Here is a 12,573-nt window from a genome sequence, read left to right as displayed (position 1 = left end):
AGCAATCCCACCAGCTCCCTTGGAAGGGAGCACAGGCAGCACTGCAGTAGGATGAGCCCAGCCCTGGAGGGGGCGGAGACATGGCAAGTGGCTGGGTGAGAGGTGGGAATAGCGTGTCCTTGGTCCCAGTCAGAGAAAGCTTTGAGGCAGAGGACTTCGGGTTGGCAGGAGCAGTGCCTGAGAGCCTGCAGGCAGGTCTGGCCGAGGCCACAGGAGGCAGGCGGCCAGAGCGCAGCACCCAGAGGGAGGGGGAAGGAAACTGCGGGTTCATAGGCCTGGGGCCACATCCGCTCTGTGCTGTAGCCCCAGCAGCTTGTTACCTCGCACTGACCCCTACCGGAGAGTAGGGCTCACAGCAGCACGGTGCCTCTCCCTAGCACACCTTCTTCCCCACCTGCAAGCTGTAGCAGAGCTGGCTTTGGGCCTCCTCATGGGGGCCCCATGATGGATCCAGGGAGCCAGTCAAACCCCCTTCCCCACCCTGGGTGCCATGAGCAAGGTCTCGATGGAAGCGGACAGGGAGGCACAGGGGACCTAAAGCCAGCTCCAAATCCTACCTGGACCCTGTTAGGGAACCAACATCACGTTCCCCGACCCTTCACATGCTGGCAGGCCGCACAGCAGAGCCGGCCACAGCATCGATTGAAGCCTGGGCAAGGATGAGCCCGGGAGGAGTAGACTGTTCCCAGCAGCTGCCAGCTCGTCCCCGGCTCCAGGCAGGGGCAGGGGGTTGGGGCAGGCGCTCCGGGCGACTCCGGTTGGCTGGGCTTAGCGAAGGGTCCCAGGTTAGTCCCAGAGGCAGCCAGGCTGCAGTGTCTGCAGTTCCCTTATAACCGCTTGTCCTTCACCAGTCCATTCTTCAGGTGCATCCTGGGGGTGAGACCAGGCAGATGTGAGGCCCTGCCCCTCAGAGCACCCCGTGTTCCCCTGCTCCAGCAGGCCCAGCCCCTGTCTGACATGCTGGTCACAGGCAGCAGGGTTGTTTGAGGCTATGATCAGGGCACTGCTCATAGCTCCCAGCACCCAGTCAGGCTGGGAGACCAGTAGCATCTGCAGCTGCTGTTAGAGGCCATGAAACAAGTGAAGCTCCCTGCACTGCAGAAGGACCGGGTCTGCTCCTGTGTGGCAGGAAAGGATAAGGCATGGGGGCTGGCACAGGGGCATGGGGATAGATGGGGAACAAATCCCTTCCTGCCCTCCGATGCAGCCCCCCGACTCCTGTGCTCTCGCATGGCGTAAAGAGATGCCAGGCCCCAACTATGACAGGCCCCATTCCCAGGACGCCGATGCCCACAGAGGTTTTACCACAGCAACCGGTTCCTTTCCCTGGACCCTGGCCTGCTGAGCTGGGGCTGCCCCCTGCCTCACTCACCCTTCTTTCAAGGCGTTGGGGAGCTGGAAGTTGCTGTGTTTCTTCCTGGGTGCCAGTGCCTTCCTGCTGTCGTCCATGTCGTACTCGCGCATGTCATTCACCTCCTGCATCTGCCCCGTCAGCACCTTGACCACGAACAGGACGATGTACTAGGGAGACAGAGGCCAGGAGTAACCGCCTGCGCTCCAGCTCTGCCTGCCCATGGGAATCCACTGGACTCAAGAGGCCCTGCTTCTCTCTGCTGCCAGGCTCCCCACCACCCCGGGGCCATGCTGCCTCTTCAGGAGTGTGCCCAACCTGACACACGTGCCTTCGAGGTGTCTGGGCCCCCCAGAGCATGGCGGATGGGATGGACCCTGGGAGCCGGGCCCAGAGGGTACCGGGCTAGGAGAGCTGCAGCCACACTGGGGAACCAAGACATTTGGGCTGTTGTCTAGCCCTAGCTCCAGCCCTAGCAGAGGCCCTCACCCTTATTCAGTCCCAGCCTTGAATTCCCCCAGAACGAAATAGGCCAGCAAGCAGGCAACAAACCCCAGCTCTCCTCCTCCTGCTGGCAGGGGTCTTGTTGATATGACTGCTCACACCCTACTTGGCAGGATGCACTTCCCCGCTCCCCCAGGGTTGCCTGCCCACGGACTCATGTCCCAATCAACATTTGGCTGGTCCCAGCCAGGCCTGGCTCCCCAGGATACAGCTTCAGGATTGCTCTGTTATTGCCCACCCTTCCCCTCAGATACCACCCACAGGGAATGAGCCCGAGTCCCAGCAGGGAGCCGGCTCTGCTGCGCAGATGCTGTTGCTTTGTGCTTCCTCTCCTCCCACACCTCCCACTGCTCAGCCTCCCTGTTTATCAGGGCAGACCTGGGGCAGCAGCAGGAGGGGCCAGGTCAGGCTCCCGGCAGACAGTGCTGAACTCACCAGAAACCAGTAGATGTTCATCAGGGTGAGGGCGAAGAGCAGGGCGTTGAAGAAGAAGTAAAAGGGGATGTGGGGGATGGACCGGAGGCTGCAGTGGCAGGTGGCATACAGCACTTTGAGGGGGAACCAGTACAGGCGGAACCAGAACCTGCCGGGACAGAAGGGAGCCGGGGGGGATGTGAGGGTGGAGGCGAACCCCAGGGCCAGCAGCTGGAATCAGCACAGCTTCTCTCCACCCCTTCTTGGTGGTCCCAGGGAAGCCTACCTCATCCCCCCCCTGCGGCCGTGCTCCCAGCACCGGGCTGTGCACGGAGAGCCTGATTCAAGCCCACACCAAGTCCCAGCAGAGTCCCTGCTAAAAGAATCGCCCCTTGCTCCAAGCAAAGGGTGTGGGGGACAGAGAAAGGAGCAGCTAGGACGGAGGGGGCGGTCTGCAGTGTGGGCCTGGCTGCTGCGACACGCTCCTAATTTAGCATGGCCTTCTCCCAGCCCTGAACCCTGGCGAAAAGGTCTCCTACCCCCAGCCTCAGAGATTTGGATGGAGGGGACCAGGAGGCAGGTGAGGAGGACCTGGACTGCAGCCCATCACCCTGGGGCAGGCCTTTGCCCTCCAGCACAGGGGCCCATGTTCTTGCACCCCATTCCCACCGCTCTGCACTGGACAGGACAGATCATGGCAGATACATCCAGAGCAGGATATGACCCTGTCTCCCTTCCTCTGTGCCCAGATCCTTTGAGTTGTCAAGGCCAGGTTCTGGGGGCTGGAAGCCAGGCCTTTCTCCCTCTAACTGTGTGTGACACTGCATTGCCACAGCAGCAGACTGTGACATGGCAAAGGCAGGATCCTAATCCCAAGCCCAGCATGTGGGCAGGCAGCAGGAGGGGGCTCATGGTGAGCATCTACCCCAGGCAGACCCCCTGAGCAGGCACCCACTAACCAGCTGACACTGAAGGTGAGGCAGCCAATGTCAGAGATGATGTCGTTGAGCCGGTGATAGACCCCACCCCGGTGCTTGAAGTAGACGTTAAGCTTGGTGAACTCCAGCTGCACATCATTGATGTCGTGCAAGAAGAGGACGAGGATGCCCACGTTATGATACCTGCAGAGGGAGGCGATCTGTGAACAGGTTGTCTGGGGCTGGGGAGGGAACAGAGGCAGGACCAGACCGATCGTGGTGCTGCTGGAGGGAGGTGGGGGATCCCCAGGGCAGCACGCTAGCATTGGGAAGGCTCAGCCCTGGGCAGGGGAGCATCGGCACAGCCCAAAGGGCCCTTTGGTCAGTTCCATTGATGGAGCCCATAGCAGGACACAGGACTGCTGCTGGCCTGTGGACCCAGCACTGGGACCCTGGAGACTGGGACTGTAAATGTCCATGCACCATCAAAGCAGCTGGTCGGGGCCTAGTGGGACTCACCTGAAGGCATAGGAGAAGGTGATGAGGGTCAGCGTCACCACATGGTGGAGGAGCATGACCACTGAGTCCTTGCGCCAGGCATCCATGTAGATGGTGGCATAGATGGAGTGCCCGTAGAAGCTGCCCTGAAGCAGGTAGGCGATGGCAATGTCTGTGGGCACGTCCATACCACTCTTCCAGTCTAGAAGCAGCACAAAGACCATGGATAAGCCCCTGGCCACACACAGTGACAACTTCTGCTAGTCAGTGGGAGCTCTGCTGCAGCCACCACTCTCCCCAAGCCCCCAGCAGCAGCAGCCCCAGCCAGGATCAGGCCTTCAGGGTTAGTTCACAGGTACACAAGACCCGTGCCTGGGATCACACCGAGTCCAAACACAACTGCGTGCGTAACCACGCACAGGCCAGAACAGAAGGTTCCCGCCTCGTCACTACAAACCCCACTCCTGAGCTGGGGATACGCCCCTGGCTTCCAGGCCCCACCTGCTCTAATTGCTAGGCCTTGCTCCCCCAGTACTAGCTTAGGACTACCTGTCCTCCCTACCAGGGAACACCGTCTCAGCCAGGATATGCCCTGTTGCACACACTTGTGTCTTGGACATCACAAGGATGGCAGGGGAGGGACATCCCCCTCAATTGCACCCTGCTCTGCTCTGGCCCTTGTGCCAGTGGCGCTCAATGTACCGTAGAAGACGGAGGGTGGGTCGTAGAAGAAGGGGTAGTTAGTGAAGAAGAGCAGGTAGGCGCCGTAGGACCAGGACAGTGTGTAGAAGAGCAGCTTCCAGGCACTCTCTGGCATCTTGGCAGCATCCTTCGGCCGCAGGTTACACCATTTCCCGAATGGCTGTGTGGAGAAGGCAGAGGTGAGGCGCAGTGGGGGGGCATCCTTGTCACCCCACCTTTTGTTGCATGGGAGGAGCTGGCCTAGGGGCAGGCAGGGCAGCTCCCCACCCAGTCCCAACCTCAACCGGGTTACTCAAGCACCTGGGCTAACAGCCCCGATACCAGTCGAGTGCTAGCGGCCAGTGGCCACAAACCACCTTGAAAAGGGTGAGGGAGGAAGGGGGTCCTAGCAGGGCAGGAGGACCAGGGAGCAAGACCAGCTCTGGTTTCTGATCACCTTGGCCTCAGCTGCTGTCAACTGGGAAGGGCTGAGCCCAGGGGAGAAAGTGACAGCAGGTGAGACTAGCACTCCCTGCACCCCGGGGTGAGCTGGTATCACTCCAGTCCCACCTCCCCTCCCAGGCTTGTTCTCTCAGGGTGGAGGCAATTACTAGCAAGGAAAACCATAGTGCTGCCTATGCTGGGAAAGGCAAGTTGGACTGTGGTCCAGGCACCTTGCAGACAGGCATCTTGCACTGCACCCTGCTCCAGAAAGGAGCCTTTTCCATCCAACAGGCCCTCAGGTCTTGAAAGTCCTGAGCCATGGATAACAAGGCTGGCATTTCACAGGGGCCCGTAGCACTGACTGACGCAGCCAGCAACTGCAGCAAGAGGCCTTGGTCCCTTGGTCTGGCACAAGCCAACTGCGTGGGATGGGGACTGTGGCCAGATGGGGATCCCAGGACAGTGCTCAGAGTCAGGCCTGCTGGGAGCAGCAAGAGCAGGGTGTCCTGGGGATTCGTACACGGAAGCCTGGCTCAAGGTCCCGGCTCCGAAGGGACTCAGCGTGGCCCGACATCAGACCAGGCACTGGGAACACCACAGAGAAGCACCAGATAAGCTCAAGATGAAAACAAAATGCCTGCAAAGTAACCAGACCCCCTCCCAGCTCAGCAGTTTGCAGCCAGCCGGTTGGCTCCCATTGGCGCCTTGATGCTCCAAGGCTATATTAAGACCCCAGCTGTTCAGGGCTGCAAGCAGGGCGCTCGTTCCCCTCCAAGGGCTGCCCTCTCCCCCCAGATCTCCTATCATCCGAGCAGCGTGGGGGCAGAAGCACCAGCTCTACAAAACACCCCTGTCAGAAGCTGCCAAATGCATGGAGGTAGTGAAGATCCGGGTTCAGCCTGTGCCTTTCCACAGGGAGGGGAGGCTGCCCTCAACCGCAGCGCCAGGCCTGCCTTTGCGGCGCAGCCGCCCTCACGCAAAGCACGAACCAGGCAGCGTGGCTGCGGCTCGCTCCAGCGGGAGACGCAGTCAGCAGCAGCGAGGGAGGATAAATAATGCACAGGCAGAGTCCCAGGCTGGAGGCATGAATTATTTGTGACTCCATAAAACAGAACACGGAAAGGAGCTCAAATCAGCCCCATCAGGAGGCAGCTCGGTACGTTGCAGAGCCAGAGTAGAGACCTCGGGGCAGAGCTGAGAGGCACCTGGATGGGCCTTTTCTCAGCCCCACGTCCACATTGGTTCTTCCTTGTGCTGCTGCATAGTTTAGGGAGCCTGTTTCAAGAGGCCCAGCCCGAAAGCCTGGCTCCGTTCTGCTGTCTGACCGTTAAGACTCTCGGGTGCAAGTCCTCCCTGCTGTAAAATGGGGACAATAGCTCAGGGTGGGGGGAGGGCAAAGACAAATAGATTGAAACCTGCTGGATACTAGAGCCAGGTGCTATGCAGACTGAGTGACTTCATGTGCACCTGTAAAGTGCTCTGAAAACCCAGGACCGGCACCTCACAGGGACTACAGCGATGCCCCCAGGGAACCGTCTCCTTCAGCTGTGGAAGACGCCCACCCTCCTGAGCACCACCGAGCTGCGGGAGAGGCCATGCTTCCTCCTTTACCCATTGCAGATACTCAGTAAAGGCTCTAGCTCAGCGGTTCTCAAGCTTTTTAGATACGAGGGGCATCCCCGCAAAGCACCAGCCTTTCCGACTATGGAAAAACAGCAGTTTTTCTTTTGCAAAGACCTCCGAAAGCTTGCAATGGGTTGGCATGGTTTCAACATGACTGATTCCTATTTGAAATCTCTGGGTGTATCTCGTGAATCACGGCCATGACAGCCTGGTTGAGAATCACTACGCTAGCTCCTTCTCCGTGGCTGAAAACCGAGCAATCCAGACTGACTCTTTTGCCTCCCAGAGCCCCGGGCACCCCTGGGCATTCAGAGCCCCCTGCAAAACCGCAGCTGTGGCCGGCACTGGGGTGAGATGCGGAGCAGATGGAGAGGGCAGGGAGAGCGCCTCCATCCGTGGGGAGGCTGGGGCAGGGACCACACAGATGCCGGCTGGGATCTGGGCTGCCTGCGTGGGTGGGAATCAGCAGGTCACGCGGCCCGGGAATGACGGAGCAGAACCTGGCACCAGCACCCCCAGGGGAGGTTCCCGCGCCAGGCGGGCGCCTCTTCTTCCTCCTCTTCATTCTGGGGCAGGGAGGGGGGCATACTCTCCGCCCCTGGGCAACTGCGGTTCCCAAGGCAACGGCAGAGAGATGCCTGTGTTGCTAGGGGTAACGGGTGCTGCAGCAGGAACAATGCATTGCTGGCTGGCCTGGGAGAGCCCCCGGGCTCTGGCAAGTGATGTAATGTGGTCATATGGCTGCACTTAAAGGGCCCGTGCTGTGAGTCTTAGGCCCTTCTTCCACCGACCCCCAAACTGGAACAGGCCCTACAGACGCTCCCTGGTTTTCAAGGGAACTGAGAGCAGGCGTTTCCTCCCATCGCTGCTCCTGGGGACGCCATCGTGCGTCCTGCACCAAGCACGTCATCTGATGGCACACTGAGCTTGCGCCCAGGAACTAGAAAGGGAAACTCAATAAAAACCCAGCGAGGCCTCAGCAACGTGGAGGGTGAAAAGGAAGCTCGGCTCTCTCCTGTCAACTATCCTCCAGTGCAGGCAAGAAGCAACGTGGCCCCCTCCCTTTCCATCTACCACGAGGGGAAGCAGCAGAACACAATTGCTCTTCCAGGCCTCTGAAGGATGGAGCATGAATTGAGGCTTGTTTGACAGGGGAATTGTACCCCCAAGCCCAGCAGTGTAACACCAGCCAAGTCCCAGCCGTGCCACATCTCACGCCCAGGCACGGAGAGATCTCCAAAGGAATGAAAGGGAAGGGCTAGCACATGGCGTCCCTGGCCCTGGGAACTGGCAGTGCTCAATCAACCTTACTTTCCCAAGGGCAGATCCTGACGACGAGCAGCCAGGGCAACGGGCTCTCATTCCAAAGCTAGGGCATGGTCCTCCCCACCCCAAAGCTGCACCACGAGGCAGGTGCTACTAGTCCCTTAGCACTCAGACCTAGGCCCCATCACTTCCCCTTGATCCCAAGCAAGGTGTGGGCTCCGCTCATGCCCACATACGTCTCCTATAATTATCTGTTGCAGCATTCACAGAGGCATGGAAGAAAAATGAAGCAAAATTGCACCTTGCTTTAAACTTAAGGATCTCACTCCTTGGAGTTTGACCCCAGAAGGCCATTACTGTGGCTTCTTCTCTAAGTGCACAGGCCCAGAGATGCCCGACTTTCTAATGCCCTGCCTACCACCAAGTTTGAGGGGAGGGAAGCAAGTCCCCGAGCCTCCTCTCTGGGCCCTTGTTTCACCACCTGAAAGATGAGGATGATGCACTGTGCAGCTGCACTGAGGTTTGGAAAATGCTTTCTTTGCCAGTTACCAGCGATAAAAGGATTATTCGCTGTGAATCATTAAGAGCTGTTTCCTCCTCAGGGCCTCAGTTAGCATTTAATATCTGCCCCATAAGAGATGAGCAGCAGGACAAGGAGTCTCCAGAGACAATGAGCACATGCCTCTGGGGTCCTGTGGGGACTGATTAAGCTCCTGAGCAGCCCAGTGCCTCTCATGCCTGACCACTGACATAACAGCACAGGGAAGCCAGCCCCCACCTGGAGACCAACAAGAAGGCCTTCATTCCCAGGAGAAGAAAGAGCCTATTGTTGTGTCTCTTTCCCTGGGTTTACAGGGCTTGGGAGTGTTTTGCTTTGAACCCTGGGTGGACTAGGGGACATCAATGAGGTGGTATCACCAATAGAAAGATGCAGAACCACACCCTGGGGAGGCACCAGGCATGACGCACAGAAGTGCTGGAGATTGCACTGGCTGCTAGAGCCAACAGGGGAACTGGGCTCCTAAGACCAAAATAAGGTGCTAGAAGGGACAGCAGATGTGACTGCTGGAAAAGACGCAGGGTATTCCCCAACTGAGAGGGGCTGCATCACTTCTCAGCCCATGGGAGGGCAGGACAATTGCTCACTACATTGTACAAGTCACATGAAACCTAGTTTCCAAAGCACATGCTCTCCTTGCACTGCACCTTTCTCTGCGAAGGATGTCACAATAAAATCTAAACCCACCTAGAGATCAACCAGTGGCCTCCAGGCCGAGGAGTGGAGAACTTGTCAGGGCAGAGCCAGGCAGCGACAAGCAGCAAAGGCGGCACAAGCTTCCCTGAGCATGCAAGGCAAGGCAAGGCAAGGCAGGACACTTGTACTCAGGCTGGAGGCTGGCCAGGCCCTAGGTGTCAACTCCCCCAGTGCTTGGGAAAAATCCCAAAAGACTTTTAATGGCCACAAGTGCCTGGGACCTGGGTTTTAACATCTCATCTGAGATATGGCCATTCTGTTTCCATTACGCTCTCCTGCTTTGTCCTCGCCTACAATTTCAGGTTCGGGAGCTCCATATACTTACAAACAAATGGCACTGCCACGGACACACGCACAGCCCAAAGTATGCCCTCACATTTATGACAGACCTTGAAGACCATCTCCTCTGCAGCTGCTCTTGCATTCCCATAATCTACGCAAGGTACATTGATGGCATCTTCGTTGCAGGGACATGTGGGAAGGAATCACTAGACAAGTTTCATCAGGACTTTTAATCACTTCTGTCCCTCTGCCAAACTGGCTCTGGAATACTCTACCTAGCAAAGTCATCTCTTAGACATGTCAGTGGAGCTTTGCAATGGCCGCATTTCTATCACGTTGTATTGGAAACCATCAGACTGCTACACCTATCTGCATGGGACCAGCTTTCATCCTAACCACACCACTAGATCCATTGTCTACAGCTAAGCTCTACTTTACAACCCTATCTGCTTTGATCTCACCAGGGATGCATACCCTAAGAGTCTGGAGCAGGGATTCCTACATTTACAGTAGTGGTATGACCCCAAAACTAGCCACTCAAACCAACAAAACCAGACTCAGACCCTGCTCCGACTGCTCCAGTACCAACCACTGGACAAGGCTTGAAAGTCTTAGCCGCAGCATTAATGACCTCCAACCCCTGCTGAAAAAGGAGGGCCATCTCCAAGTAGTCAGAGGGGACAAACCTGTCCTGGCTTACAGGCAGCCTCTCCCCACCCTCATATGGCATCTGTCAAGCAACAGTCTCACCAGGTCTTGCAATGGACCCAGATGCCTTCTGTGCCCCAACACGGATACAGACCACATCACTGGGCTGAATAATATGGATGATAACATTTGAAGTTTGTTCACTTGCAACTCCACCATCCTTTGCTCCTGGTGCTCCTCTGCTGTCTCCGTCAGGCAGACGGGGCAATCCCTACATGAAAGAATGAATGAATACCATGCCGACATGCAGACCCAAGGCAGAGCCCTCCAACCTCCCTGGACTCCTCACCGCTGGCCTGAGGGTGGCTGCTCTTAGCAGACTTTTAAAAAACTATTTGGATGGGAAATTGCAGAACAGCAAACCAACCGCAGGCTGGAGTCTGGTAATATGGTTTAAACAGGGATAAGACTCCATAGTCCCATTAATTGGATTAGCTTTTGTGACTCCTTTGTTCCTATGGTTGTTTGCCTCTCCCAGCTCTGCCCCCTCTCCCCACCCCTTCCCTGGTCTCCTGTATTCTAATTTCTCTCTCTATCTTATACACGGCTTTGTGTGAGTCCTTCCACAACATCCAACATAGCGAGCTTCCTGAAAGTTTGTGCTACACATATTATATCTACTTTGGTTAGTCCGTAAGGTGCAAATCTCCCCTGCTTTCAGCTCTGCACCCATCAGGAGTGCAGGGTAGATGCTAATACACCCTGGCAGGGGAACGGGCCCAGGTTCTGCCCAGCTCCACACATTGTCTCCAATGCCTGTATCCTTAGCTTCCTCACAAAAAAAGCCCAGGAGGGTTCTTCCTACTTCATCCTTCATGGTATGCTCTAGTTCCTGACTGTTTGCAGTGTGCACCACTTCTGCTGCTGCCCCGGCTCCCTGGATTTTAAATTAGAGTCTCTAGTTCTTTAACCCTTCAGCAGCATGTAAAAGACATGCATGCTGCCCAGCAGCTGGGGCTCTCTAGGCAGAGCTCAACAGGCCAATGCTACCAAAGCAAGGGTCTCAGGTCCTGTCCCAATTTCAGAGAAGACCCCAGCTTCCCCCCAGGTTATTCTAACGTGTTACTCAGGGCTGCAGAGGTTGCTTTGTCTAACTTCTCCAGGTCCAACTATAAGCTGCTCCCTTGGGCTTTGCCCTCCACAGGGGGAGCTACCAAAGTCTGCAGGTTTCTAGAAACCAGCTAAGGCCAGAAATCATTTCAGGAGGAGCATGGCACCTCAGATGAGAGGACCAGAGTGAAGGAGACGCTTGCTTAGGCTTGGCCTGTTCATCTCTGAGGGCAGTCAGGACGACGCTGCACCAGGCGACAGGGTGGGTCAGAGAGGTCAAGAGACACTGAAATGCTCACCAGCCAAGGGGTTGTTATTGGGGCTGGGGTATAGGAGGAGAAACCTTCCATTCACCCACGAAAGAACGGAAAGAGAAGCCATGTCCCAGACCAGACCAGACCCTTGCGCAGCCAAAAAGGACTCACCCCAGGAGCCCTTCCTATCTGGTAAGTCATGGCCTGATACCACAACTCAGCAACCTGGGCTCACCTCCCTGCCCCCGTGCAGAAGCAATCCCTTCCTATAGCGATATCTCGCAAGGTTTCTAGGTACAAGGGCAGAAGGTTGAGTAAGTGATCCTTGGAACAAAGATCATTCGGAAAAACCACCTCTCACAGAGATAAAATCTAACCCATTGCAACAGGTAAAGTCTACGCCAGTCCCCACCTCCCCTCCTCATACCCACACTTTATCTCCCTTCGGAGAGATCACGTAGCAACCACACAACTGTGGTTATTGGTGCACTCTAGGGACACGAGAAGATGGATTCTGCACTCCTGATACACCCTGAACTCACACCGAAGATAACAGCAGCTTCAGAAGAGATAGGAAAAGGCTTATTCTTTTAGGTGCCTCGTGTCATGGCTGGGGAGGCACAGCCAGCACTAAATTAAGGTGCAGGGTAAGCCAGGCTGCATGTCCTTGCGGTAAGCAAGTTCCTTCCGATGCGCGGCAGCTACAAGGCGAGCGCCGAGATCCATTATTTATGATTAACATGCAGCGAGGCGGCGTTCTCAGGACACGTGGAATTAATTCATTTTACAGACATGAGCCTTTCAGGCCCTGCGAGAACATTAAGAGATGAATTGCCACAGATATCAGATTTGAACATAAGCAGCCACAGCAAAGGCTGTGCTGGGTTTCTATACTGGGAAGTCAGGGAGGCCAGACCCCACGGAGACAGCGATGAAAGCTTGCACTCACCTGCTGCCGGACAACCCCTTCCCCCTCTCTGAAAGCAGCCGAAGTCCGGAAGAGCCCCGACTGCCCACTCCCCCCGTGCAGCGCCAGCCTGTGAAACGGCCCCTCCACCCGCTCACTAATGGCAGCTGAGGCTAACGCAGCCTCTGCCGCAGCTGCGTGCTGCAGCCCTCGGCTTGGAAGAGAGCCTGCGGGAGGGGAGGCCGGGGCCGCGAGCAGCGAGGGCACTGACCCCAAAGAGGCGGCGGGCGGCGGCGCGGCGCAGCAGGGTCCAGCCGGCGGCGCAGAGCAGGCAGAGCAGCGCCTCGCCCCAGGCCAGGTGCGCGTGCTCGGCCCAGGTCCGGCGCGACAGCTCCCAGCCGCAGTCCGCGCAGCCCCGC

The 12,573-nt window shown here is 57.1% G+C and overlaps 1 protein-coding gene across 1 annotated transcript; it reads right to left on the bottom strand.

The window, feature by feature from the left end:
* Nucleotides 1-5: 5 nt before the first annotated feature.
* CERS1 (ceramide synthase 1) lies at nucleotides 6-12,565 on the bottom strand. The gene is made up of 7 exons (XM_019538344.1): nucleotides 12,426-12,565; nucleotides 4,387-4,546; nucleotides 3,706-3,886; nucleotides 3,229-3,390; nucleotides 2,291-2,438; nucleotides 1,373-1,521; nucleotides 6-870 (listed from the first exon to the last, which is right to left on the bottom strand). Exons 2-7 carry the CDS (start codon nucleotides 4,499-4,501, stop codon nucleotides 828-830), a joined length of 798 nt encoding a protein of 265 aa, XP_019393889.1. The 5' UTR covers nucleotides 4,502-4,546; nucleotides 12,426-12,565; the 3' UTR covers nucleotides 6-827.
* Between the last annotated feature and the right edge of the window lie 8 nt (nucleotides 12,566-12,573).

This window comes from Crocodylus porosus, unplaced genomic scaffold (assembly GCF_001723895.1).
Source record: "Crocodylus porosus isolate Cpor-Errol unplaced genomic scaffold, CroPor_comp1, whole genome shotgun sequence".
In the NCBI taxonomy this organism is placed as follows: domain Eukaryota; kingdom Metazoa; phylum Chordata; order Crocodylia; family Crocodylidae; genus Crocodylus; species Crocodylus porosus.
Note: the sequence above shows the minus strand (reverse complement) of the source record. Positions and strands in the feature narration are given on the sequence as shown.